This window comes from Sceloporus occidentalis, unplaced genomic scaffold (genome assembly GCF_023333645.1).
Source record: "Sceloporus occidentalis isolate IW3139 unplaced genomic scaffold, rSceOcc1.0.p SCAF_1, whole genome shotgun sequence".
Taxonomy (NCBI): domain Eukaryota; kingdom Metazoa; phylum Chordata; class Lepidosauria; order Squamata; family Phrynosomatidae; genus Sceloporus; species Sceloporus occidentalis.
In genome coordinates, this window is record NW_028316981.1 from 113,872,374 (window position 1) to 113,900,130 (window position 27,757).

The 27,757-nt window shown below is 41.9% G+C and overlaps 2 protein-coding genes and 1 pseudogene across 5 annotated transcripts in view; 1 reads left to right on the forward strand and 2 right to left on the reverse strand.

Moving 5' to 3' along the window:
- HMMR (hyaluronan mediated motility receptor) overlaps positions 1 to 17,854 on the reverse strand; it is a 32,974-nt gene extending 15,120 nt beyond the window's left edge. For all 4 annotated transcript variants that reach the window (XM_089505450.1, XM_089505326.1, XM_089505318.1 and 1 more), the window contains exons 1-7: positions 17,799 to 17,854; positions 11,560 to 11,658; positions 8,631 to 8,719; positions 6,467 to 6,547; positions 5,266 to 5,454; positions 4,680 to 4,763; positions 4,007 to 4,107 (exon numbers count right to left, since the gene is read on the reverse strand). In XM_089505450.1, coding sequence (XP_089361576.1) covers positions 4,007 to 4,107; positions 4,680 to 4,763; positions 5,266 to 5,454; positions 6,467 to 6,547; positions 8,631 to 8,719; positions 11,560 to 11,658; positions 17,799 to 17,844 — 689 coding nt within the window. In that variant the 5' untranslated portion in view covers positions 17,845 to 17,854. The remainder of the gene's footprint in view (positions 1 to 4,006; positions 4,108 to 4,679; positions 4,764 to 5,265; positions 5,455 to 6,466; positions 6,548 to 8,630; positions 8,720 to 11,559; positions 11,659 to 17,798) is intronic.
- On the reverse strand, positions 6 to 3,028 carry LOC149321962 (uncharacterized; annotated as a pseudogene).
- A 1,719-nt stretch (positions 17,855 to 19,573) lies between the features above and the next one.
- Positions 19,574 to 25,981, forward strand: LOC149321963 (nudC domain-containing protein 2). The gene is made up of 4 exons (XM_089505560.1): positions 19,574 to 19,768; positions 21,416 to 21,464; positions 22,972 to 23,123; positions 24,388 to 25,981. The coding sequence occupies exons 1-4, from the start codon at positions 19,580 to 19,582 to the stop codon at positions 24,469 to 24,471; spliced, it is 474 nt and encodes a 157-aa protein (XP_089361686.1). The 5' UTR covers positions 19,574 to 19,579; the 3' UTR covers positions 24,472 to 25,981.
- The last annotated feature ends 1,776 nt before the right edge of the window (positions 25,982 to 27,757 follow it).

The window sequence follows — 27,757 nt, forward strand, 5'->3', positions numbered from 1 at the left end:
TAAAATCAAGATGAGGAGAGCACAACATTATCTTTTAGAGATTGGGTAAAAAATATTTTTTATAAAAAATAAAAATAAAAATAGTACAATAAAATAAAAAGTACATAGAAAAGAATTTTTAAACTGGTCCAACATCGAACATCCCAGCCTGTTCTTATAGTAAATCCCTAAATGCCTGTTTGAACAGGTAGGTCTTCACCTGCCGGTGGAAGGCCATCAAGGAGGGAACTATTCTGTTCTCCCTGGGCAGGGAGTTCCCGAGTCTAGGGGCAGCCACTGAGAAGGCCCTCTCTCGTGTCCCCACCAACCATATTTGTGATGATGTTGGGACAGAGAGAAGGGCTTCCCCAGAGGATCTTAGAGTCCGGGCCAGTTCATAACAAGAGAAACGGTCTGCCAAATAGTGTGGACCTGAGCCATGTAGGGCTTTGTAGGTAACAAGGACCAGGACATTGAATTGTGTCTGGAAACAAACTGGAAGCCAATGAAGCTGTTTCAACAGGGGCATTGTATGGTTTCTGTAATCTTCCCCCATTAATAGCCTGTCAGCAGCTCTTTGAACCAACTGAATTTTCTGAACACTTTTCAAAGGCAGCCCCATGTAGAGCCCATTACAGTAGTCCAAATGGGATGTAACCAAGGCATGTACCACCGTGGCCAAATCTGGCTTCTCAAGGAACGGGCGCAGTTGGCGTACAAGTTTTAAATGTGCAAAAGCACTCCTGGTCACAGCAGAGACCTGGGCCTCCAGATTCAAAGCTGAGTCCAAGAGTACCCCCAAACTGCGAACCTGTGTCTTCAGGGGGAGTGAGACCCCATCTAACACAGGCTGGATCCCTATTCCCCGATCTGCCTTCCGACTGACCAGGAGCACCTCTGTCTTGTCTGGATTAAGTTTCAACTTGTTTGCCCTCTTCCAGTCCATTACTGAAGACAGGCACTGGTTTAGAACCAAGACAGCCTCCTTGGATTGAGGTGGGAAGGAGTAGTAGAGTTGAGTGTCATCTGCATATTGATGAAACCGCACCCCAAAACTCCGGACAACCCCTCCCAGCGGTTTCATGTATATATTAAACAGCATGGGGGACAACACAGAACCTTGAGGGACCCCACAGGTCAATGGCCTGGGGGTCGAACAGGAGTCCCCCAGTACCACCTTTTGAGTTCGCCCCTCCAGGAAGGAACGGAGCAGCCACTGTAGAACAGTACCTCCAAGCCCCATCCCAGAGAGGCGATCTAGAAGGATACCATGATCGATGGTATCAAAAGCCGCTGAGAGGTCCAGGAGAACCAACAGAGACACATTCCTCCTGTTCAGTTCCCTGCGTAGGTCATCCACCAAGGTGATCAAGCCTGTCTCTGTTCCATAGCCAGGTCTGAAACCAGATTGAAATGGATCTAGATAATCCGTTTCATCCAGAAATCCCTGGAGTTGGGAAGCCACCACACGTTCCAGAACCTTGCCCAGAAATGGTAGGTTAGACACTGGCCGATAGTTTTTCATTATTGTGGGATCTAAGGATGGCTTTTTTTAACAGAGGCCTTACAACAGCCTCCTTTAGGCAGGATGGAATTCTGCCTTGTTGTAAGGAGGCATTGATGACCTCCTTTACCCGTTCAGTCAGTCCTCCTCTGGCCTGTTTAACAAGCCAAGAAGGACAAGGGTCCAAGATACACGTGGTGGCTTTTACCTCTCCAAGGATCCTGTCCACACCATCAGGCTGCACAAGTTGAAAAGTATCCATTAACATTGGACTGATAGGAGCCAAGGTTGCACCAACTGAGACTGTATCAACTGTAGCATCCATGTTGGAGCAGATCTGAGTGTCTTTATCTGCAAAATGCCGTGCAAATTCTCCACAGCGAGCCTCTGAGTGGTCTGTATCCTCTACTTGAGGGTGAGTGTGTAAAAGGCCCCATACCACTTGGAACAGCTCTGCTGGCCGGCTCCTTGTAGATGCAATGCTGGCAGCAAAAAATGATTTCTTCGCTGCCCGCATTGCAACAGTGTAGGTTTTCAAATAGGCTCTAGCCCGTGTTCGATCACATTCACTGAGTCTTCCGCCAACGTTGCTCTAGTCTCCGTCTCATTCGCTTCATCACCATCAACTCCCTGGAGAACCAGGGGGCTGGTTTGACTCCACTCCGTGAGAGGGGACACTCAGGAGCGATTGTGTCCACCGCCCTGGCCACTTCCCTATTCCAAAGGCTGGCCAGGGCTTCAACAGAATCACCTGCCAAGGTGACAGGAAACTCCCCAAGAGCCCTCAGGAATCCATCTGGATCCATCAGCCTCTTGGGGCGGACCATCCTAATCGGTCCCCCACCGCTGCAGAGGTTCTGAGTCCCAGTGAGTCTAAATCTGACCAGATAATGATCTGTCCATGACAATGGCACTGTGGAGAGTTCTTTCACACCAAGATCATAACCATCCCACCCAGTACAGAAAACAAAGTCCAGAGTGTGCCCAGCAGCATGAGTAGGTTCAGATACCACTTGAGAGAGACCCATGGTTGTCATGGAGGCCATGAAGTCCTGAGCCACTCCTGAAAGGGCAGTCCCAGCATGGATGTTGAAGTCCCCCAGTACTAACAGATGTGGAGACTCCAACATCAACCCCGAGAACCATCCCGGTCAGCTCAGGAAGGGAGACTGTTGTGCAGCGGGGTGGGCGGTACACCAACAGAATCCCTATTCTGTCCTGGCCACCCACCTTTAAATCAACACACTCAAAATCTGTAGACTGTGTGAGGGGGCATCTGGTCAGGGGGATGGAATCACAATAGACTACTGCAACTCCACCTCCCCGCCCCCCAGGTCTTGCCTGCTGCTGCACAGAGAAACCTGGTGGGCAAAGCTGAGAGAGATTGACTCCTCCAGTCTCATCCAACCAGGTTTCGGTTATACATGTCAGGTCAGGTTGTTCTTCCAGGATCAGGTCCTGAATGGCAGCTGTTTTACCATTCACTGATCTGGCATTCAGCAGCAGCAGCTTCAACCCAGGGAGACTGTTACCAAGGCTATTCATACTATTTGGATGGGGAGACAGCTTGTTGTTCCTGCAATAAGAACTGAAAAAATGCACACAGCAAAGAATACATTTACCGTATATACTTGACTATAAGTTGACCTCATATATAAGTCGAGGGTAAGTTTTGGGGGCAAAATTATGGATTTTGATGACCTGTGGATAAGTCAAGGGTAAGACTTAGGGGCATATAGTAAAGGAGCTGAAGGATGAAGCAAAGCAAAACAATGTCAAAGAATTTACAAAATTCCAGCAGACATAACTCTTTGTGCTCAGTCTTAAGGCTGGATGGATGAGAGAGTAGAGGGAGTCAGATTATACTCTTGCTTTTCACTAGGGGATGGTTTCTTCATTTAAATAAGACATAAGGTACAGTACTTACATTGACCCATGGATAAGTCGATTCAGGTTTTTGCGTCAATTTTTTGACCTAAATTTCTAGACGTATACATGAGTATATACAGTAAGAAGTGGGTCTTACATTAATACTATTGTGCATAATCATATTTCCCCCTACAATATAAGGTGAATCAAGGTTATTGTTCTTACCATATATCAGATTACATTAGGGCAGTGGAAAGAATTATAGGGCCTTCAAGATCATGTCAGATTGCAACTTCAACGTCAAGCATTGCTTACTAATGTATCTGCTGGGAAACCAGTCAAACAACATCTGAAGACTATATGATCCCCACGCTTGCAGTAGGGGTACAATAGAGCGAGTACCAAACCAGCAAACATAAGTTCATACAGTATGAGCATAAGCCCATACAATTACTTGTCATTATCCTCTCCCAACTCACAATCCAAGCCTGAAACATTCAATGAAAAAAACAACCCTTCAGTTTCAAAAGGTGGCTGAGAAAGTAACACATGGCTATTTCACAAAGTAAGGACAATTAACCACATTTATCTTTGCCTTCATTATACTGAAGTTAACACAAGAATTAACAGTTGAAAATGTGTTGTTTGACTTACAGTTGTTCTTCCAGCTGTGCTACTTTTTCTTTTGAATGTTCCAAGGTTCCTTGGGTTACATTAAGTTTAGAATCCATGTCTTTCTGCTTAACAAAGGTGACCTGAAAACCCATAGTCAGAACCACTGAGTTATGACATTTCCTTTTATTTATTTAAAATATTCACACACTATCCTTCACAGAATTCGGACCTCAGGGCAGCACACATTTAAATTCTTATATCAGAATTTAGAAGATGATTGGATCATTGAATCTGCCCTTATGCAAACTTTATTTAGCCAGGAAGAAATTTATATACAGCAGAACAGCATGGGTTACCTGTGATTTACCCAGTATCAGCTGAACTCCTGCCTCATCAATTTGAAACTGTGCCATGTAGAGATTCACAAGGAAAAAACAGAGGTTCTAGCATGTCAGCATTGACTCCTACCATCTGCCACACTGAACATGTAGCTAGATATACTGTAGCAGAAACTCATCGAAAGCAGCAGTAGCTGCACTGTAACTTCTCTCCCTAATATTTTCACTGCTCTTTGTGTTGCTCTTTGAATGTTTTTAAATCTATTATTTTTAACTGCTTCAAATTATTGTTATGTGTGCTTCTCATGTGATCCTCTCAGATTTTGTGAAACTAAAACACTATACAGATATTATAAAAATAAAGATAACCTCACCCTCTTTGCATTCAGCCGATTCCTGAGCTTCATTAACTCTACCAATAGACTGCTCACTTTTTTCTGTGCCCCATCTTCAAAACACTTAAATGGCAAGGAGGGAGAGAGAGACAGAGAGTGAGGGTTGTGGTGGGATGGGGAAAGTTTTGCTTTCAAATTTCTATCTGACCAAATCATTCCAGAAACCACCTTGAAGATAAGGTAGCCAAGAATCAACAAGCCAATGATAATATTTTTCAGTTCACTGATTTCAGTGTGGGAGAATTAAGAGGTTAGGTCCCATGGTGTCCAGTGAAATTAATTCCTAAGTTATTTATGTGGGACTGACAAATTAAACATTTGCTCATAATATACAAAAGTATCTGCATCTTATGCCATTTTTTAAAAGCTGGATGGCTCAGAATGATAGTTATAGAAATCTTCACCTTGAAACTCAGCATTAAAAGGAAGCATGGACCCTACTTGAGTTTGTCACTGTCTATGATTACACTAAGGAATGAACTGCTACTTTCAGAAGTGAAAGTAACTAGTTATGCTACCTTTACAAATAGACAAACACCACAGAAGACCCAAAGACCTTATATACCTTTGTTTTGAGCAATTCATTGGTCTTGCTCAACTCCAGAAGCTGTTTTTCCAGAGAAGCAACATTTGCCAGAAGAGAAGTTTTCTCTCTCAGTATAGCACATAGCTTTGATTCAGATTTCTCAAGGTCTTCCTCCAGGGCTTGCAGCCTTCTATCCTGTTGTCCTCGTTCTGCAATTAGCACACGTATCTACAATATGCATGAAGGTATTAAATGAACTGATAGAGGGTAAATGATTCCAGACATTCTATTTTGTGTCCCATGTGCATAATAGCATGTACCACCAAGTTTAAATTCTACTGCTAATCCAACTAAATTAGACTCATTCAATCAATTGCTGAAAGGCAAAACATTTATTATGTTAAGTCCCATGTTTTCAAAAAAATATAAGAAGTGAAACGAAGAATCAAGAGATACTAAAACATTTTGACAAGTGCAGCAATAATGCTACAAGAATTCAGTATGAACACCAGCCTGTGAGTTATCCATGTATCCTGCTGAGGGAAATGCCTCTTCTGTTACAAAAAATTGTTATTATTTTATGCATCACTTGAAAGTCTGGGGAGAAAGGGAATACTGGGAGAATATAGTGTACTCTAAGGTCTAGTACAGGGGTAGGCAACCTGCGGCCCACGGGCCGGATGCGGCCCGGCAAGGCCTTGGGACCGGCCCCAGCCCGGTCCTGCCGCCGATTGCCGCCGGGGCCTTTGGGGGGCAATTGTCTATAGAAGCCTTAGAAACATGCATTTATATTAACATTTTTTAAAAAATCAGCAAATTATTTCGCGTGTCCTCCATTTTTTAAAAAAAGTGTCTTCCATTTAAAAATTTTGTCCTACATTTGTCCTGGTTTATTTATATATTTAATTTTTTTTTAAAAAAAATATTTAATTATTTATTTTTTGGCTTCAGCCCCCCAGTTGTCTGAGGGACAGCAACCTGGCCCCCGGCTCAAAAAGGTTGCCTACCCCTGGTCTAGTATATTGTGTCACTGTCTATGAGAAGGTAAAGTTGATTAAGAGAAGGTAAAGTTGATTATGAGAAAGTAAGTTGATTAAGCTTGAATACAGTTTTAAAACTAGAAAACAAAAATCAGACAACTATTATATAGATATTGTTAAAGAACTAAAATTTTGATATTCCCCACTAGATTGTTAAAGTTAATTGCTAGCCTCATTAAAGAAGATAGTGGTGCAAATACCTCTTTTTCCAGCTCCTTTTGGTTTTTCATATCTTTCAGGACAGTCAAATCCTTTTTAGCCTTCATTCCACAATTACTTGGCTTTGAGTGCAAGAAGCAGAGAAACCAGATTAAGGTTAAAAACCAGAAAATAATTTTTGTTTTCAGGCATATTTCAGGAAAGCAACATTTAAAAGTATAAACTCAGTTTATCTGGAAGGAGATTTGACACTTGCAGCTAAAAATACTATATTTCTAAATACCAGGCTTACATCCACAGGGATATCTAACAGTTATACCAGTGTCACTTTGCTGAAAATCCACAGAAGAATAATTCCACAAAATTTAAATGTGGCAGTTATCTTGTTTCACTTAGAACTGTGAGTTTGAGTATTGTCTACATCCATATTAATAACCCAAGACAGTTGTTAGTATGGGTTTTATCTTCCCATATTTGCCTAACAGATTACTATACTAACAGAATGATTTAGGTCTTATCAGAGCTTGGGAAATTATGTTTAAAACGTATTAAATGTTAATTTTCCGAAGTAGTAGTGTATTTATTTGTACCCTGCTTTATGCATAGCAGCTTACAATTTAAAATAATACAATGAAAAACATACAAAAATCATTAAAATAGAATTAAACTATTACAGCATCAGAACAAATCACACAATAAAATAATAAAATGACATTAAATGACATAAAAGCTCTTTTAAAAGTTCAGTTTAAAACAATACAATACACCCTATCCTGTTCTTTAAAAACTCTGTCTTAAAAGCCTGTCTGAATAAAAGGGATGATAGAAGAAGAACAAGGAGGCGGTCATCCTGGCCTCTCTGGGAAGACAGTGCCAGAATCTAGGGGCAGCCACTGAGAAAGCCCACTCTATGTCCCTACCAATTGTATTTGTGATGGTGGTAGGACTGAGAGAATCTCCTGATGATCTCAGAGCCTAGGCTGGCTCATGAAGGAAGGCACAGGATGCTTGGTTAGTGCTACCTGTTATTTGGTGTTGTATTGCTATTAATGTATTACCTTTAAAACTATTTTTTTTTTGCAAATACAAAATTAGCCCCTCAAAATCCTTACCTTCAAAAGAACATTTAAGATGCAATGAACAGATTTAAGTCACTTAAAGCTAAATCAACAACTACGTTACCAGTTCTCATATTACTTTTTTTTTTTAAAAAAGTAATGTTTCTATGAATTGATGTGTATGTTGGACAATGAAAAAAGCTAAACATGATAAAAAACATAAACTCATTCTAAACGTAGTGTGGGAGGAGAATATTACAGGGACTATAGACTGCCAAGACAAATGAAGGGGTCTGACAGCAAATCAATCCTGAATATTCACTAGAAGCCAAAATCACTCAAGTGTGTGATAGCCTCAGCTTATATCATGAGAAAAGGTGACTCATTGGAGAAGGCAATAATGCTGGGAAAAGTTGAAGGTAGCAGGCAAAGAGGAAGACTGTGTTATAGATGGAATGACTTTTAAAAAAATGAACTCATGGCTTTGCATTTGGAAGAGTTAAGCAGGGCTTTTACTACAGGATGAGTTTCCCTTATCTGATATGCTTGGACCAGAAGTGGTTTGGGTTTTAGATTATTTTGGATTTACGAATGTTTGCATATACATACATAATATATCTTGGTATCATAATATGATATCTTTCATACATACATACATACATACATACATAATATGATATCTTGGATATGGAACCCAAGTCTAAACACAAAATTCATTTATGTTTCATACACACCTCATACACATAGCCTGAAGTTCATGAAACAAAGTTTGTGTACACTGAACCATCAGAAAACATAGGTGTTATAATCTTAGCCACCTATGAAGAAAGTTTTGGGTTTCGGAATATTTTGGTATTCCGGATAAGGAAGACTCAACCTGTAAGAGGGACTTTTGGAATTCTCTCATAGGATCATCATAAATCAAAGCCAACTTGATAACACATAATAATAACAACATCAGCATGTTACACGTAACTTCCATCCTCTGGCTGTTATCCATTATATTTCAACATATGTTACAAACTTCTCTTTAGGGACAAATGATCTCTTGTCTCTTTGTCAAATTGGCATGGTTATCAAATAATAATAGCTTTCAGTGATGACAAAGAAAAGTGCCGAGAAAGAATAGCCATAATATGAATACTACCCTTGACCGCTGAGCTGGGAGTTTTCTTCCATTTGCTGGGGAAGATGTTGGTTTTATATTACTGGGAATCTGCTGGTTTCCAGTATCCCCTATGAAAGGAAAGAAGCAAATATGTGAGACATTTAGTTATCCATCATGAAAATGCTTTCAACAGATTATATTTTTAGTTGTTTATCCTATAGTCTTAGATGGGAAATGTGAGATGTACATCATCTGTTTAACTCTCTGCTTATAAAGAGACAATTACAAGAATTGTTTATGTCTCATATTACAGCTAAATTTACAGGTCACCAAAATTTTAAGAAGTGTTACCTAGTTGAAGACACAGATTTAAATCCAACTGCTAGTCCCAACCAAAGTAGACCATTAAATCAATTGCTGAATGGCAAGTCAACACTTCGGTAAACCATTTCCCCCCCAGTTAATCTACTCTTGTTAGGCACAGGCAACTGAGTTTAAATAAGGAGAATACACAGAACTATAATTGCTTTCCCCCATCAGACAGAGAAATGTTTTTATTGATTTACTTCATTATATCCCTTCTTTCTCCCAAACTGGTACCCAAGGTGGTTTGTTTGACTTGAAGTGCATCTGTATTTGGAAGGGAGACACTTGTGCACAGCAGACCTTTGAAAATTAAAAAAGTGGGCCACATACAAGCCACAAGCTCATCTTCAATAGCATTCCGTATAAGAAGGTTAAAAGTTTGATATTATTTGTACAGTACTATACAAATTCATGCTTTTTATCTTGCTTTTCCACTAGGAAGCAACACTCAATGTAGCTAACAATAATTAAAAACCAGAGGAAAGAGAAATGAAAAGCAACAGACCATAAAATAATTAAAATTATTATATTAATCAACAGTTAAGATCAACAATACTCAGCAGTTTTAAAAGCCATCTGAAGAGTAGCATCTTCCAAGATTATGGAGGTGCAGTGTAAAGTAAGTGTGTGTGTGTATGTTTGTGTGTTATATTATTGATTGAAATTAATTGGTTCAACTATGTTTTAAGTTTTTTAGTGTTTTAGTTGTTTTAATCACATTTTTGAATAATGTTGATGTTTAATTCCTTTTTAAATTTTGTAAATTAATATTAAGACGCTGACTCTATTGATTGCAAGATCGGCAGGTTGGCAGTTCAAGGGCCATGTGCTGCATGATGGGGTGAGCTGCTGTCGCTAGTCCCAGCTTCTGCCAGCCTAGCAGTTCGAAATTGAAGTACAGTAGATAGATAGGTACCACTTCTCCATGAGAGGGTAACAGCATTTGGTGCAGTCATGCTAGCCACATGACCATCAGAGCAGTCCTCCGACAACACTGGCTCTTCGGCTTAGAAACAGAGATGAGCACCGCCTCCCTACAGTCAGTTATGACTAGACATTCATGTCAAGGTATGACCTTTTACCCAAATTAATGTTTTAGTTGGACCTTTTAAAATTATTCTAAGCCACCTTAAATCCCATTTTAGGAGAAAGGCAAGACAAAAGTGCAATAAATAAATAATAAAAGCAGTGAGAGTGGGAACTGATCACAACTCTGAGAGAAACAGATTCCACACTCTGGAAGCCTTCTTGTATCTGTTTCAAGTGGACCAAAGCAGGTTGCAAGATCTTTTACACAGGACAGACTGTCTCCTAGGCTGCATCTGCACTGCAGAAATAATCTGGTTTGACACCATTTTAACTGCCATGGCTCATTGCTATGGAATTCTGGGATTTGCAGTTTGTTGTGGCACCAGAGCTATCTGACAGAGAAGGCTAAATGTCTCACAAAACTACAAATCCTACAATTCCATAGCATTTAGCCACAGCAATTAAAGTGATGTCAAACTGGATTATTTCCGCAATGCAGATGCAATCCAAATAATCAGGTCCTAAATGATTTAAAGCTGCAAAAGTTAAAACCAATATAAACCTGTTTGGCATTTGGTGAGGACACAGAAGGGAGTCTTCCTAGTCACTTCCTCCAAGTTATGGGAGGTTTGGTTTGCCCCCTTTCTCTGCTCTTTCCGGCACCAGGCAAAGGTTAAAAGACCCTTCTGCCACAGTAAATTACAAGCCCAAGGCCTTGGGCTTGTAATTTACTGTGGCAGAAGGGTCTTTTAACGGGGTGTTATACTTTTATCCATTTTATTGTATTTTAATGTGTTTTTAAACTATCTTAATTATTTTTCAATATAGTTGTGTATTAAATGTTTTTCTTTTTGTTTCTAAATATGTAATAAATAGGTTTTAGCTGTACTTTAATTTGCTAGAAGTCACCTTGGGTGCTATGCCCAGAGAAAGGTGGGATATAAATTAATAAATACACTTCTTAAATTGTGTCCACCTTCTTCCACCTATCAAATAATACAGAACTGGACACTATATTAAGATTTAATATATGAATGTATTCAGTGAGATTTGATTGCAGGTTCATTGTACATAGGACCACAACCCAAGTCAGGAAGAAACATGATGATGATAAATTCATTTACAGTTGGCCCTTCACATCTGCAGCTTTGACTTCTGCAGATTTGATTATTTGCAGTTTTAATTAATATGTTCTCATTAGGCATCTCCAGGTCCTCCAGCATGATTCTATGATCTACTTCTGGCATATTTTGACAACAGAGTTGTACTGGAGGACCTGAAGATTCTTACAGAGAAGTTCTCTTAGGTAAAAAGAATAGTGGGTTTTTTTTAATTGCGTTTTTTCCACATTCACGGGGGGTTCTTCATCCCTAGCCCCAGCAAAGGTGGAGAGACCACTGTACATGCAAACACTGCACACAGCCATGAACACAATGAAAGCTCAGAATGGAGACTCCATGCATGATGCAAAAATGCATGAACTGGAAAGCAGAAGCATGTTCACAGTGAGGAAGCCACAAGGACATGCAAGGAGCTGCCGATGATATTTGCCATTTGTAGCTTGCTTACTCACCTGTTTGTATTCTGAACCGTTCTGACTTGTCGAAAGATACAGGTCCTTTAGAGGGATCTGAAGTTTTGATATCATAAGAACCTGGAGGTGGGGCACAAGCTAGATAGGATGGGCAGGGGTGTGAAGCATAATCAGAATCAAAGCCCCAGTGATGAAAACCAATTTTTTTTAACAGTTTCAGTGGTTTACACATGACAGCAAAGACATAAGAAACATGTATACAGTTTACACTCTAATAACGTGAGCACAGGATGACCAGCTGTCATAACTGCAAAGGAGGACAAAGCACTGCAAAATGCAGGACATTCAAGAAAAAAGTTGGGCATTGCCAAACAAAAGCTAAAAACACTCATATAAATGTAAATTCATGTTTCTTGGTCAAATTAGAGGACATTTTGAAATCACTGCTGGACAAAAGGGTGAAATGTACATCTGACCACCCTGGCTGGGCACCAGCCAAATGCCACTTACTGGGCGGGTGCTTTCAATAAGCAACAGAAAGTCCCCTTGTACCAAGACAGCCAGTTTGTGTAGCCCAGTACTGCTATTTTGACTGGGGGTGGCAAGGGTCTAAGATGGACATCTTTGCATTCACTTACTGCCTAGTACCCTAGTTCTACAAAACAAGACATTGAATGGTTCCCAAACTTTTTCTTCCAGATGTTTTGGACTTCAGCTCCCAGAGTTCCTGACTGTTGGCCAAGTTGACTGAGGCTTTTGGGAGTTGAAGTCCAAAACACTTGGAGGGCCAAAATTAGGGAATCACTGCAAAGGGAAAAGCATGTGCTTTGTCAATGAACAATTGTCCTTCCTCAGTATATCTATGTCCCATTATCCTTAACAGTGATCAGCCAGTTCAGGAAAGCAGCCTGAAACAGACTATTTTTGAAACAGCCAACACAGAAAATCTCATAGAATCATAGAATCGTAGAGTTGAAAGAGTCCGCAAAGGCCATCCAGTCCAACCCCTGCCATGCAGGAAATCACAACCAAAGCATGCCTGACAGATGGCCATCCAGCCTCTGGTTTGAAGACCTCCAAGGAGGGAGACTCCACTACACTTCGAGGGAGTGCATTCCACTGTCGAACAGCCCTTACTGTCAGGAAGTTCCTCCTAATGTTGAGGTGGAATCTCTTTTCCTGCAGCTTGCATCCATTGCTCTGTGTCCTGTTCTCTGGAGCAGCAGAAAACAAGCTTGCTCCCTCCTCAATATGACATCCCTTCAAATATTTAAACAGGGCTATCATATCACCTCTTAACCTTCTCTTCTCCAGGCTAAACATCCCCAACTCCCTAATGTTCCTCATAGGACATGGCTTCCAGACCTTTCAACATTTTAGTTGCCCTCCTTTGGACACGCTCCAGTTTCTCAATGTCCTTTTTTAATTGTGGCGCCCAGAACTGGACACAGTATTCCAGGTGGGGCCTGACCAAAGCAGAATAGAGTGGCACTATTACTTCCCTTGATCTAGACACTATACTTCTATTGATGCAGTCTAAAATCGCATTGGCCTTGTTAGCTGCCACATCGCACTGTTGTCTCATGTTCAACTTGTGGTCTACTTGGACTCCTAGATCCCTTTCACATGTAGTCTCATTCAGCCAGGTGTCCCCCATCCTATATCTGTGCTTTTCGTTTTTCCACCCTAAGTGCAATACCTTACATTTCTCTGTGTTGAATTTCATTTTGTTAGCTTTGGCCCAGCTTTCTAGTCTATTCAGGTCATTTTGAATCTTGATCCTGTCCTCTGGGGTATTAGCTATTCCTCCTAATTTGGTGTCATCTGCAAATTTGATAAGTATGCCACCAATTTTGTCCTCCAAGTCATTAATAAAGATGTTGAATAGCAGTGGGCCCAGTATCAAGATATATTATTGTTCTCTAAAAGAAGAGCAGCAAAAGGGTACACTGCAAGAGGAACAGACCCAGGCGTTTATCAGATGAGGTTTCTGCAGGGGCTTTTGCAGATTGGGCCATTTGGATTGACGTGATAACAAGAATTTATTTTCATACCTGGACGCTGTTACGTGACCCCTCCGGACTGACAGGGAATCGAATTGAAGGAAGTCACGTGATGCGGATTCAGGGAAAGCGGAGTGAGTGCAAATGGTAGTTCCACACCGGTGCAGACCATGGGGGATTCAATGATTTGAATTGGGACCCTTGCACATGCCCAGTGGGGCCCTGAAGGCATCCTGAACCTTTGCACTTCCGGGGCAAGAAGGGATCCTGCCTCCCCTTTCATGCAAATGTTAGCCTCACGTCAATGACAGCTGCCCCTTTTTTCCCATCCCTGGCAGCGAAATTCAAAGGATCCGTGTCAGAGCCCCATCCTCCTGTCATTCAGTTGCCTTCTCTTAGGTTGCATCCACACTGGGGAGATAATTCAGTTTAACTCCAGTTTAACTGTCCTGGCTCAATGCTATGGAATTCTGGGAGTTCTCTCCTTCCCTTTGTAGCAGTTGCCATTCCCTTCCCTTCATCCGAGGAGGAGGAGAGGAAAGAGCCGAAGGAGGAATGCAAAAGAGGGAAATCTGACACAGTGGAAAGGACTGCTTCTGGTTGTGGCCTGCTCTCCTTCCTTGGAGGTTTTAAAAGGGGGTGACTGACGGGGTCATTTCAGGGCAGGGCAGGGCAGCGCAGCAAAGCTTTTACTTTTTTTAAATTATTTTTCTCTGGCAATGCAATATTTTTTGCCATGGATAGATAGATCTATATTGAGATGGAATGTGGCTAGCTGCTTGGAATCAATTGCTGCAGTGCAATACGAAGGGATGTTTCAATCCGAAGGGATGTTGCAATCCAAATGTTAAAATGTTTCTCTGTCCAATTTGGCATATTGTCAAATTGATACAGTTTTTGCTATTGTCTCTAAGGAAATTTGGGGATTGCCTAGGGAAAGAAAAAACATGCATCCTTTTCTGGCATTCAGAGGTGAGGAATTATTATTGTTATTATTACTATTATTATTACCTGTGTATGAGGCATTCTGGGGTGGCAAGGGAGTGGGATGCAGGGTACAAAGATGGCACTAGCTTGCATTTTGGGATTGAACATGGGGCCAAGGGCAGACCCAAATGACCACAAGACAAGCACACACACACACCAGAGATTTTTAATCTGATGACAGAATCTGCGCATTCTGGTGTCTGGCTCTAAAAAAAGGAGGGGGATGCCCCAATGGGGGCTGCAAACGTCACCTCCTGGAACTTAAGAGCCTTTATTATTGTTGTTGTTATTATTATTATTAGTGTTATATGCCTGCGCTGCATTTCCCTTTTATTACCAATTGATTCCATGGGTCTACTTTAGTTGAAACTGACAGGTCACACTCTCTCAGCCTCAGTGACCTGTCAGCAGGAGGAAAGGGTCAGGTCAGGCCAAAGGCAGGGCATGAAGGGAGCTCCCATCAGGCACCTTCCCCCCCTCCTTTGTGTGTGTCTGTATGTATGTATGAGTGTGTGTGTATGTGAAACAGATGAGAATGACAGGAGGATAGATGTAGATATAGATGTGGCTGAAATGTGTGTGAGAGAGAGAGAGAGAGAAAGGCAGGCAGGCAGGGAGAAAGCACTGGCTGGCCGGCCCCAGTGGGGAAGGAGAGGGAAGGGGAGAGAGAGCCCCGATGATCGCTCCCCAGCCCCGGCGGAAGCAAATGGGGCAACTTGCAGCAGGGCATCATGGGAGATGGTGGTCAGGAGACCTGGTGCTCAGGAGAACAAGCAAACTGGGATTCCACACCAGACCAATTCGCACTGAGACGGTACAGAGCCCCAATGCGATTCTCGTCAATCCCCTTATTTAGCGGATTCAGCAAAACGCTCCAAAATGAGGAGCCAGTTCGGAAGTCCCGCATTCCAGATCACACGCCATTTTGAATTGCCCAGTTCGCAGAAGCCCCAGATCTGGGCTGCAGAAACCCTGTCTGATAAATGCCCCAGACTGCATGTGTGCAGCTCTGGTGCCCCAACGAACTACAGTTCTCAGAATTCCCTAGCATTGAACCATGGCACTTAAAGTGGTGTCAAACCAGATTATTCCTTTTGCAGTGCGGATGCAGCTCCAGACAGGCCTTTGTTGAGTTTTTCACTGCCTGATACTTGAGAAATGGTGACCTGCTTATTCATCTTTCGGTACATAGTTCAGAGGGCTTAGCAGCAAAGGAACCCTAGTGTTGTTTCATGTGTGCTCACAGTATCAAGTAAATCAGATTAAGTTAGATGAGCTGTGCCACCTGAGGATGATGGGAGATGTAGCTCATCATCTGCAAGACCACAGGTTCCCAACCCTTGACCCAGAAAGTTGTTTTGTCAGACCGAGCAAAGCAATACCGACAAATCTCCTTCCCCGAGGCATGTTGGCTGAGGAGGAGCTGTAGTCCACAACATTTGGAGAGCACCTGGCTGGGAAAGGCTACCTTAAAAATAGGAAACACTTTCTGTGTGCCTGCCAGAGTGGTGTTGTTGTTTTCCTTCAAGTCTTTTCTGACTTACAATGATCCAAAGGCAATCCTATCATGGGGTTTTGTTGGCAAGATTTGTTCAGTGGGTGGGTTTGCATGTGCCTTCTTCAGAGGCTGAGAGATTGTGACTTGCCCAAGGTCACCCGGTGGGTTTCCATGGCTGAGCTGAGTGGGATTCGAACCCTGGTGTCCAGTCATAGTCCTATCCTCAGATTGCTACATCTCACTGATGGGAATAGAAAAGCCAGAGCTTGGGAAAGGTAAGTTTCTAAACTGAAGCTACCTCCATATGAGGGAGTCTAGGAACCGTATTCCACAGGGAAAACTTTGCAATCTCTGAAGAAAGCAAATCTGACATGAACAGAGCGTAAAACCCCTTTCAAAGGTCCAGACCACACTACAGAAATAACCCAGTTTGAGACTGCTGTAACTGCCTTGACTCAGTACTGGGGAATTCTGAGAATTGTAGTTTGTTGGGGCACTAGAGCTCTCTCACAGAGAAGGCTAAATGTCTCACAAAACTACAGTCCCCTGAATGCCCTAGCACTGAGCCAGGGCAGTTAATGTGGTCTCAAACTGGATTATTTTGGCACTTTGTTTTGGACCAAAGTGTCCCCAGGGTAAGACCACATGCTAAGCTGCATCCGCACTGCAAAATTAATGCAGTTTGACACCACTGCCATGGCCCCATCCTATGGAATCCTGGATTTTGCAGTTTGTTGTGGCACCAGGGTTCTCTAACAAGGAAAGCTAAATACCTCACAGAACTACAAATCCCGGAATTTGGTAGCACCAAGCCATGGCAGCTAACTGCAGTATTAATCCAGTTTGACACCATTTTAACAGCCATGGCTCAGTGCTGTGGAATCTTGGGATGTATAGTTTGTCATGGCGCCAGAGCTTTCTGATAGAAGACTAAATATCTCACAAAACTAGAAATCTCAGAATTCCATAGCACTGAACCATAGCAATTAAAGTGGTGCCAAATTGGATTATTTCTGCAGTGTGAATGCAGCCTAAGTGAGTCCCTCATAGAACGGTCATTCTGTATTCTAAGAACAGCCGCTGGAAAGGCTTTCTGCAAACTCCAGGATAGTTGGGATTTGTAGTTCGGTGGGGCGCCAGATGTCCTTCTTTTCAGGCCATGCCCTCCATTTTGAGCATGCGTGGCTCAGAAGCACGAAGTTACGTATATTTCTGTGAGTGTTTTAGCTTTTAGCTCAGATATCCTCCTTTTCTTTGGTCTTGTCCTCCTTTGCGGTTACGTCATCTGGTCGCCCTGCACCAAATCCTCCGGCAGGGCAGCCTAAGGACCTCAGGAAACTACAAATCCCAAAATGGATGGAGCCTTATGGCAGCTGATGACAAACCTGCATTAATCCTGTAGTGCAGAAGATGCAGCCCATGGGAAGTTTAGAAACGAACTTGCCTGGAATAAAGGCAGTCTGGCACCGCTTTAAGTGCCATGGCTCTTCTTAAATGCTATGGAATGGTGGGATTTGTAGTTTTGTTGTGGCAGCAGAGCACTGTCTCAGGGAAGGCTCAATGTCTTTTAACCCTACAAATCCCAAAATGTCCATAGTTGGGGGAGGAGAAGCCTTATTGTAGTTAAAGCGGTACCAAACTGGATTAATCCTGCAGCGTAGCTGCAGCCCTAGAGATCACGCCTTTATATCATTTAGCAGTAGCCCTTCTCCTTGGCTAGAATAGGAAGGAAGAAAGCAGCCAGTCCCAGCTTTTCCCCATTGAGCAGAAAGGGAGGCAGAGCCACTTACTGGGAGCATCGTTGAAGCGCCTGAGAGGAGCCTTAGGGAAAGACATGGCCGCAATCAGCTCGGCCCAAAGAGAACTGATTTCAAAAAGACGCGGCGTTGCAGCCCTCTTTTAAGGCCGGCCAATCGGAAGGGTCGGAACGCTGCGAGCTCCGCCAATCAGAGCGGAGGCGCAGCCATGCGTGAGGCGCGCGCACCCGGAAGTTGCAGGGGCTGACGGGAAAGCGAGTCTTTCCAGCTCTGTTTGCTTTAAGGGTGGGGCGGCGTTTGTAGTGTGTTTTAGAGGGAACAGTCGCGAAGTGGAACGGGATCTTCATGAATCCTCTGGAGCCCAGGACTGCCAAGGCTGCGGAATCAATGCAGCCTGACCCCTGCTTTAACTGCCCGCAAACTGCGACTCCCAGAATGCCACAGCATGGAGCCATGGCAGTCGAAGTGGTGTCAGTTATATGGCATTATTTCTGCAGTCAACTGCCATCATGGCTCCCATGCGATGGAATAGTGGGATTTGTAGTTTGCTGTGGCAACAGAGCTCTCTGGCAGGGAAGGCTAAACATCTCACAAAACTGGGAATCCCATGATTCCAGAGCATTGAGCCATGGCACTTAAAGCTGTGTCAACCTGGATTGTTTCTGCAATGCGGATGCAGCCAGAGAGTAGATGTCCAGCCGCATAGAAGCTAGTTACAGCTTTTTAACACGAAGTGTAATTTTTTCTTATTTATTCTTGTTTCTCATTTGCTTCGAAAATACAATAATTTTAATTCTGCACATTTCATGTTAAGAATAAGCAATATATATATGTGTGTGTGTGTGTTGCATATCTTTAGTCCATGGGCCCCCTTGGTGCCATGTGTCATGGGGCCCCTTCATGCTACCCAAATGTATTGCTCTAATGCCGCTTTAATTGCCATGGCAACATACTAAGGAATCCTGGGACTGGCAGTGGAGGGGGGCCTTTGTGATCCTCTGCCAGGGAGCTCCTCTGATGCCTCTGGTCAGACTACAGTTCCCAGGATTCAACAGGAGGCAGACATGGCAGTTAAAATGGAAATGATGCTGCTATGGCCTGGCAGGATGAATTCAGCCCTTTTCATGAGAGCTGTTAGTACGTAATTCCACGCTAGGGGCTTATCATGGCAATATGATCCATCCTAGGGCATCCTGTGATTTGTAGTTTGGGGAAGCGCTTAGGGTTCTCTGCAAGGAAGCTCTGGCACACAGCCAAGGTTTCTAAGGCTGCATCCACACTGCAGCAATAACCCAGTTCGACAACCCTTTAGCAGCCATGGCGCCATGCTGTGAAATCCCGTGAACTGTGTTTCTGAAGGACATTTAGCCTTTTCTAGGCTAGAGGGCTCTGGTGCCACAACCGACTACAAATCCCAGGGCGCCAGGGCAGTTAAAGCGGTGCACAACACTCTGTGGCTGCATCTGCACTGGAGAAATAACCCAGTTTGGCCCCGCTTTGACTCTTTTTCTAGCTCAAGGGTATGAAATTCTGGGAGTTAGAGTTTGTTGTGGGCCCAGAGCTCTGGACCCCACAACAAACTCCAGCTCCCAGAATTCCATACCCTTGAGCCAGACAAATTGAAGCGGTGCCAAACCGGGTTTTCTGTCCAGTGTGGATGCAGCCCCAGAGTGTTGTCTCTTTTTCCCTAGCTCTACGTTTCTGCTCCTGGCGGAAGTGAGCCTCGGCGTCCTCTGAGAACTGCGCATGCGCGCGTCCGTGCTTCCGTCGGTGTGTGGCGGCAGGTAGCCCGAGTGCGCATGCGCGGCGTGGCCATGTCGGGTCCGTTCGAGGAGCGCAGCGGTCTGGTGCCCTGCGTGGCTCCCTGGGGCCGCTGGTACCAGACCATGGAGGAGGTCTTCGTGGAGGTGGACGTCCCGCAGGGCACCCGCGCCAGGGAGGTCGCCTGCAGCCTCAAGAGCCGCCACCTCTCCCTCGCCGTCGCCGGGAAGGACGTGCTCAAGGCAAGGCGAGGGCTCCGGGAAAGGCAGAGAAAAGCGGATAAAGGCTCTGGGCGTGTGTGTCTGTATGTATATATACACACACACATATACACAAACCCATATACACACATGTACCCATGTATGCACACACACACACACACACACATATATATATATATATATATATACACATCGATATATACACACACATCCATACATATGCCCATATACACACCCATACATATAAGCACCCATACATAGATACCCACCCATGTCAATACATAGACACCCCCACACATATATGTATATATACATATACACACACGACCATACGTACACCCATCTATGTACACATACATATATACACCCCCCCACACATATATATATACATACATGCATGCATTTTTTGTTCTTGTTGTGTTCCTTCAAAACATTTCAGAGTTATGAGGACCCGAAGGTGACCCTGTCATGGAGGTTTCCATGGCAAGATTTGTTCAGAGGAGGTGTGCCCTTGCCTTCCCCTGAGGCTGAGAGAGTGTGACTTGGCTAAAGTCACTCAGTGGGTTTGATAGCTGAGGGGGGATTGGCCCCCTGGCCCCCCAGAGTCTTAATCCAGCACTCAAACCACTACGCCACAAGGGCTCTCATATATGCATATATATATATATATATACACACACACACATGATGCGTGTAGTAGTTTGAGCGCTGGGCGATGGCTCTGGAGATCAGGTTCGATTCCCCACTCAGCCATAGGATCCCACTGGATGACCCTTGGCAAGTCTCACTCTCTCAGAAAGCAGTGAAGTTACCTTCTACTTTTAACACTTAGAGAAGACAAGGTTAGAGAACATCTGCCCCACATCAGAGTGGTATTGGACTACAACTACCATCACGGGAAGGTTGGGAGTTACACCTAATCCAAGTTTATATTGATTGAATGTATAGCCCGCCTTTCTCCTGGGTTGGGATGCAAGTCATGGGATAAAATCTATCTGGAAAGCACCAAGTTGGGGGAGGTATATTTTGTTTTGACAAGCTGATTCGGACATGTCATGGCTGCACATTAGGTCTGTAAACAGAAATAGCCTAAGAAATTGTATTTGTATCTTGGCTTCTTATTTTGGCAGCATCTGTCCGTCCTCTTTTTTCCCTCCCCAAACGTCTTCCGTTGTTTGTGTACTAATGATTCCAGGACAGTTCTTCTTTGCCTCAGCTTTTGAGAGGTAGCCCTGCAGAACCTATGTACTTAGCTCTCTACATTCATTATGTGTGAAAAAACAGCTGCTTGCTTTATCACATATTAAACCAGACGATCAAATGATCTGGAATAAAATCCTTCTATTTGCACAGAATAGAGTACAAATACATGAGAACCATATGGTTGAAATTCAGCTCATAGTTGCAGTATTGGGATATGATAAATATATTGAAACCCTTGTAAACTGTAGGATTACAGTGGTGAAACTGCAACAGAGTAAGCTTCTTTTATTGGACTGTTTTACAGTACTAGCTAGCAATTTTAAAACATGTTCTGTGGATGCTAATAATGATCACTTACTAATTTGAAGATAGCAAGCAAATAAGATTTACTTCTGCAACATGGATCATGCTGCTGTGTTTTGTTTTGTTTTTTGCTTTTTTGAAAACTATTGATATTTCTTTCAGGGCAAACTCTTTGATTCTACAATAGCTGATGAAGCAACATGGACACTAGGTAACCCACATTTCAATGAACTTTTGAGAAAGTTAGTTTAAGTTTCATTGCTGACTTTTCCCCCTTTTGTTTTGTTAATCAAAACCACCTGGTGTTTTGATCCTCATTGCAAGGAGGATTCAGGAGGACTCCCATGGACCTCAGGAGAGCAGGGGCTGTGCAGAGTGCAGGCCTCCTGAGGTGACACCTTAAGAACAGGGGTGACCCCACTGCTCCCCAAACATCTGCCTTTGTAGCATTCGCCTGGATCCCTTTAAAATGCTAAAGAGATAGTATGAGTGGGGTGGGGCAAGGCTCAGTGGGAGGAGAAAAGGGGGGCCCTCATGTTTTTTAAAAAGTTAATTTTAAAACTATATTTTTAACATTAAATTTTTGTATTCTTTTTAAATTTCTTTTAAAAAATCATATCTTACCAAATTTTCCCTTTAACAACAGGAAACTATGTGCATGTAAATTCGTTTAGGCTCTGTGTATGATACTGTAATTTAAAGGTATAATTTTAATTTTGCTAGTTGCTTATGTCACAACTATTGCCATTACATTGAGTGATATACAGGAGTTACAATTTATGAGTAACAATAGTACAAACAGCATTACTAAGGATTCTTAGTATGGTGTAGTATGGGAGGAAGTCAACTTGGGCTGATAGCAACCCCAGTGATGCCACTGCAGCAGAGTCCATTTAATTCTGCTATTTCCATGCCTCTCACTTACTCCAGCATACCTAACAAGCTCTCCACTATGTTAGGTTTGTGGTATCTCAGAATCATCCTAATTTGACAAGGCATAGAAAGGAGTATTGAATGGGACATGGCAGGTATACACAGGCTGCATCCGCAATGCAGAAATAATTCAGTTTGACACCACTGTAACTGCCATGGTTCAGTGCTATGGAATTTGGGGAATTGTAGTTTTGTGAGACATTTAGCCTTCTCTGTCAGATAGCTCTGGTGCCAAAACAAACTACAGTTCCTGGAATTCAATAACATTCCGCCATGGCAGTTAAAGTGGTGTCAAACTGGATTATTTCTGCGATGTGGATTCAGCCATAGACCTCCCATTTCTATAAACGCCTGTTTTGCTGCTTGGAATCAGAGGCATCTATTATTGAGTCTGCATGGGGCATGTTTGTCAGACCTTTTGTTGGACCCTTGCAGACATATTTGTTTTGAACACAGCACTTTCGCAAACATATTGATTGTTTTGTATGCAAGAGTACACAAAAATACTTGACACTAGTGAGTGCCTAAATCAACATAAGAGTTCTTCATAGTATAGTCTCTTAGGATGAATAAGTGAAGCAAAAACATCCCCAAAAAAACCTAGAGAGGAGAAATTTATTTCTTGATGGTTGTCCATGCAAATATTAGCTATGGTGAATAAGTTAAAGAGACATTTTCTTCCCTTGCCGGTTATTTCAAAGAGTAGATCTATATGAGATGGAGGGAGTTGCCATTTGTGTGTCATCAATAATTTTGTTTCCCCCCTCTTATCTTCTCTTGTAAAGAGGACCAGAAACTGATACGAATTGTCTTAACAAAAACTAACCGTGATGCTGGAAACTGTTGGAGTTCCTTGCTGGAGAATGAATATGCTGCTGATCCTTGGGTCCAGGACCAAATGCAAAGGAAACTTACTCTGGAGAGGTTCCAGAGAGAGGTGAGTCCATGGGCATCAGTTAATGTTTGTAGCCCTTTATATGTTGAAACCAAAGTTTTTTGTTGAGCAAGCAGCATATTGAAATTTAAGTTATTTATTTATCTGTCCTTCCCAAGGTCAGGATCAAGATAGCTTACAATATATTAAAGTAACACAGTAAATTATACCAATTAAATTATACAATCGGCTCTCTTGTTTTTGCGGGGGATGCATTCCGGACCCCACACACACCCCACCCCGCGAAAACAAAAACTTGCCAATATTCAAGCCCCATAGGCTTGAAAGGGAGCACATGCTTGAATGGGAGCACTGTGGGCACACACCCCATAGTGTCCCCCTCTGTTTGTTGCTCGCACATAAGTGAGAGCGCAGATTGCAAGGCCATGCAAATGGAAGGGCGACTGTATGTTAATTTGAAACATCCATTGCAACACTTTAAAATTAACCCTGACATTAATGTTCAGCAATTCCATTTAGATCTGCTGCTAGTGGAAGGACAATAGGGTGGTGGCTAGGACTGCAGCTACACTGCAAAAATAATGCAGTTTGACACTTCTGCTGCTACCATGGCTCTGTACTATGGAATTCTGGGAATTGTAGTTTGTTGTGGCGCCAGAGCTCTCTGACAGAGAAGGATAAATGTCTCACCATTTTGTGTGCTGTGTAAATATTTTCAAACTGTGTTTGGTTGAATCCTTGCATGCGTAATCCTTGAATACAGAAGACGAACTGTACCATATAGGTTTTAGGCAGGCTGTGTGGAATTTTCCCATATTGATACTGCAATCTTAAAAACTTCTCCAGAATTAAATTTAATCAAACTCAGTGAAACTAGTTTCTGCATAGATATGTGTAGCAGCCTGTTGTGTATGACTGAAATTGAGGGGGAAGGGGCAGTTTGATGGTACCATACACTAGTAATGGTAGCCTTTTATCAAATGCATTGAATGTGGTTTTATAATTAGCTTCATGAAATATGAGGGACCATAAAGTAATATGTGTATTCATTGTTGACATTATTACTCTTGAATGGCATTATAAAGCCATTTCTATTCTGCAAGTGTAAAGTCACCTTTTTAATGTACCGCAAATGTTTGACATCTGTACTGTGAATGGAAAGACTTACTGTAAATTGCTCCAAAAAGCTTAGAAAAACATGATCTGTGCTCTTTTTGCTTTTGAAAAGAGTTAACCAACATTGAAAGTTAGCCTGACAAACAAGCTCACAAGTAATATAAATGAAATCTGATTATCTCTTTTGCAGAACCCTGGATTTGACTTCAGTGGAGCAGAAATTTCTGGGAACTATAGTAAAGGAGGGCCAGACTTCTCCAGTCTTGAAAGATAGCCCATGCTTTTGGCTGTATTTCTAGAACTAAAACAAAAAAGGAATATAATGCAGTCAATAAAAACTCATCTGTGAGAGCAGGCATTGGCTTACTCATTCTCATCTTTAAACCACAACATGAGAAAAGGTTTTATTATTTTAGCATGTGCTAATGCAGCAATGAAAAATAAACACCTGACATATATATATGCAAATCAGTGTTATGTGTACACTGTCACTGCTTACCAAGACTACAGACACATTTTCAATTAATGTAATTTTTAAAATATGGTATAAATTTAATTGTTTTTGAACCAGCAAGAATTGTTTTTGAAGAGCTATGACTGTATAATTCTTTGAAAGGTGGGATACTTCTACTTAAAGTAAATGTTTCTGGATCTGATAGGTTAGTAAACTGAGGCTTGAAATGACAACAGTGCTTCTTTGCAGATGTACTATGCTCTGGCATAAAGACACATTTTTAAAGGCTACAATTTCTTGTAAACATCAACAATACTTGCCATCCTGTTCAGATGCTGTTTAAAACCTCTCCAGTCAAAATGAGTGTGATTCACATGGAAGGAGCCTCACAAATCCAATAGTGCTAAGGTGTGGTACAGTGACAGTTTTGTGCCAAATTCCACCATAAACACAATTTTGAATGAAAACAAAATCAAGTTGCAGTGTTGCACATAATAATCTAGAAGTAATAACTGTTCTAGGAAACATAAAGACTCCAGATATTACCGAACCTCATGTACTGTGATCACCCAGCAGTAGCTGTGCTTGTTAGGGCTGATGAATGTTATAGCCCAATAAGAACTGTTCCCCAGTCCTGATCTGAGGGTTAGGCAATTGGGTATCCTTCAGATGCTTTGGACTGCAACACTCCTAATCCTTCCTAGGATTTAAGAAGGTTGTAGCCAGAACAGTGAGAGAGCACCCAGTTGTTCTTAGGTCTTTATTTCAATCCAGTAAAGTGGTTTGTTGAAAGGTGCAGTAACCCCAATATATTTGTAGTGGCCTCTTCTGTGCAACTCAGGTTTGAAGATGGGATTTAACTGCTTTGGTCCCACCATAGCTGTCTTTGCTGGCTGATGAGATTTTTTTAAAAAAACACCTTCATTTGAGCAGCAGTGCATTCTTCCCTCCCTATGGTAGATAGCAAATTGAATTTCAACACATAGGAATTTCAAAAGCAGCCAGTATCTCATGCTTTTGTTTGAGAAATACTGGTATAAATAAAGTCCTCTTGAATAGAACTAGGTCTGCATTTTTCTAATTGCTTGAATCTGGTCATACTCTGAGGTCTGTAAAATTAAATACAGCTACTGTATTTAAAACTGTATTTTTATGTAAAGTTAGAAGAAAATATTTCCTAGGCAGTTAGGAAATGTTTAGATGAAATTGAATTATAATAGGTTCTGAAATCTGGTAAACGCAAACTTGTTTGTAGCTCAGATAACAGTTGTATTTGTATATACACACAATGAACTGAATAAATTTTAATTTTAGTTTGTCTGATTTCCTCCCTAATTGTGCATTTTTATGTCTATAATTTATTGTGTTTTTACACTAAGACACTTTTAGCTGCCTATGGAAGAGGTTCCAAATTTTTGTATGAAAAATACTGCACTTAGAAGTCCCTTACAATGGATTGGTTGATAGTTTAATTGTGTGATACAAAAACTAGGTGTTAAATCTTCCACAGACCCAAAGCTGTTATTTTCACTGTTAAGACAACAAAAGTAGTGTGTGTATTGTATACAAATTGATCAAACTACTATCAGCCTTCAGAAATTTGGTGAGGGGTGGTTTGTGTGTTGGAATGAACAACCTTTATGGAACAAAAGACTTGGAAATATAGTGGTAGGGGGAAACACTTATGTTTAAGTTAAAAAGTTCTGTTCCTAGAAAATGGAGCCCTGCTGTTGGGAGCAGAACTACTTAAGACTTCAAAATGAATTCTTGATTAATGTATTTTTTCTGCTCTGTATTTTTTGTTTTTGTACTGAGAAAACTGAACTATTAATGTCATTAAGATTTTTGAAAAGCTACCCTGCTTAAATATTTGGTTATTCAGTGTGCTAGGCTGCTTTACAAAAAGAAAGAAAAAATGGTGTACAACCTCTTAGCTTTCAGAGTATAGCAAAAGAAACATGTATTAAGTGCCTTGGGCTAGTCTTGACTATCAAATAGTACACTTAGCTGATTCTACAGCAGAAATTCACACTATCTGAAGACCATATTGGGAGGACAACAGTTCTGTTTGAAGATCGATGTCATGTGGTTTAACATTTGAATAACTCAGCTTCACAAGTGGTATATCATTTGATAAGCTAAATCATTAAATGTTCTAGACAAAAAAGATACAGAAATTAAAACATTTTTTCATAGACATTCTTTTCACTGAAAAGATTCTTGCTTCCTCCTCGAAGTTAGTACAGTGGGCCCTTTAAAATGCAAAGGTGTAGTCACTCTTGTGACCAAAGGGATAAACTAATCTAGAAGGAACCTCAATTTCCATTGAGGATTGGGTGGGAGCTGTGGCTCCCCATGCATTAGTCTGTTATCATAGCCACTGCTGAGGAGTGCACTATTGGAGGTTACAGTCCAGCACCTAGAGGGCTGCATGTTTCTACCCTTGATAGGAGGCAGAATGGCTGCTTACATACAAGTGGATAAAGTACTGTGTCTTTGAAATGCCTGCAAGTCAGTTTTATATTGCTGAAGGCCCATGTTGGCTTTTCACCTTGCAACATACTTCTAGACCAACAATGTCCAAATTCTGGCCCTCCAGGTGTTTTGGACTTCACCTCCCAGAAGCCTTGGACAATGGTTTGGGATTCTGGGAGCTGAAGTCCATCCAAAACACCTGGAGGGCCAGAGTTTGGACATCACTGTTCTAAACCTTTAGAAAAAGGTGTTCTCTTGGATTTTTTATTCTGCTTCCTTTTAAAGCTAAGATGGATCCTTCCACCATCTGCTTTGATCCTAAGAAGAAAGGGGTATCTATGATTTACATGTTTCCCCCTCTCCTTTTCTAAACAATAAACAGGAAATGGTATGCTGCTTGTAGAAGCAAATATGATGTGGATGTATCACCCTAATCCATTTGAGTAAGTTAATATGAATGTGATTTCTGTCCTGTGATAAAAATACATATACAAGAGAAGTAAAGGGGTCTGATCTTTGCTAAAAAGTGTGAACACAATTGAGTTCAAAGAATAGTTCTGTCCACTGACTTTGCTTGGAAAACAGAGGGGAAATCTCTTATTCCAGGAGCATCATACAATAGTAGTTTTTT

What these genes read in the sequence shown, in the direction of transcription:
- LOC149321963 (XM_089505560.1), top strand. Translation starts at nt 19,580, where the DNA reads ATGTCGGGTCCGTTCGAGGAGCGCAGCGGTCTGGTGCCCTGCGTGGCT. An exon ending in CCGGGAAGGACGTGCTCAAG is followed by an intron (nt 19,769 to 21,415) that starts GCAAGGCGAGGG and finishes TATTTCTTTCAG; the next exon opens with GGCAAACTCTTTGATTCTAC. An exon ending in TGGAGAGGTTCCAGAGAGAG is followed by an intron (nt 23,124 to 24,387) that starts GTGAGTCCATGG and finishes TCTCTTTTGCAG; the next exon opens with AACCCTGGATTTGACTTCAG.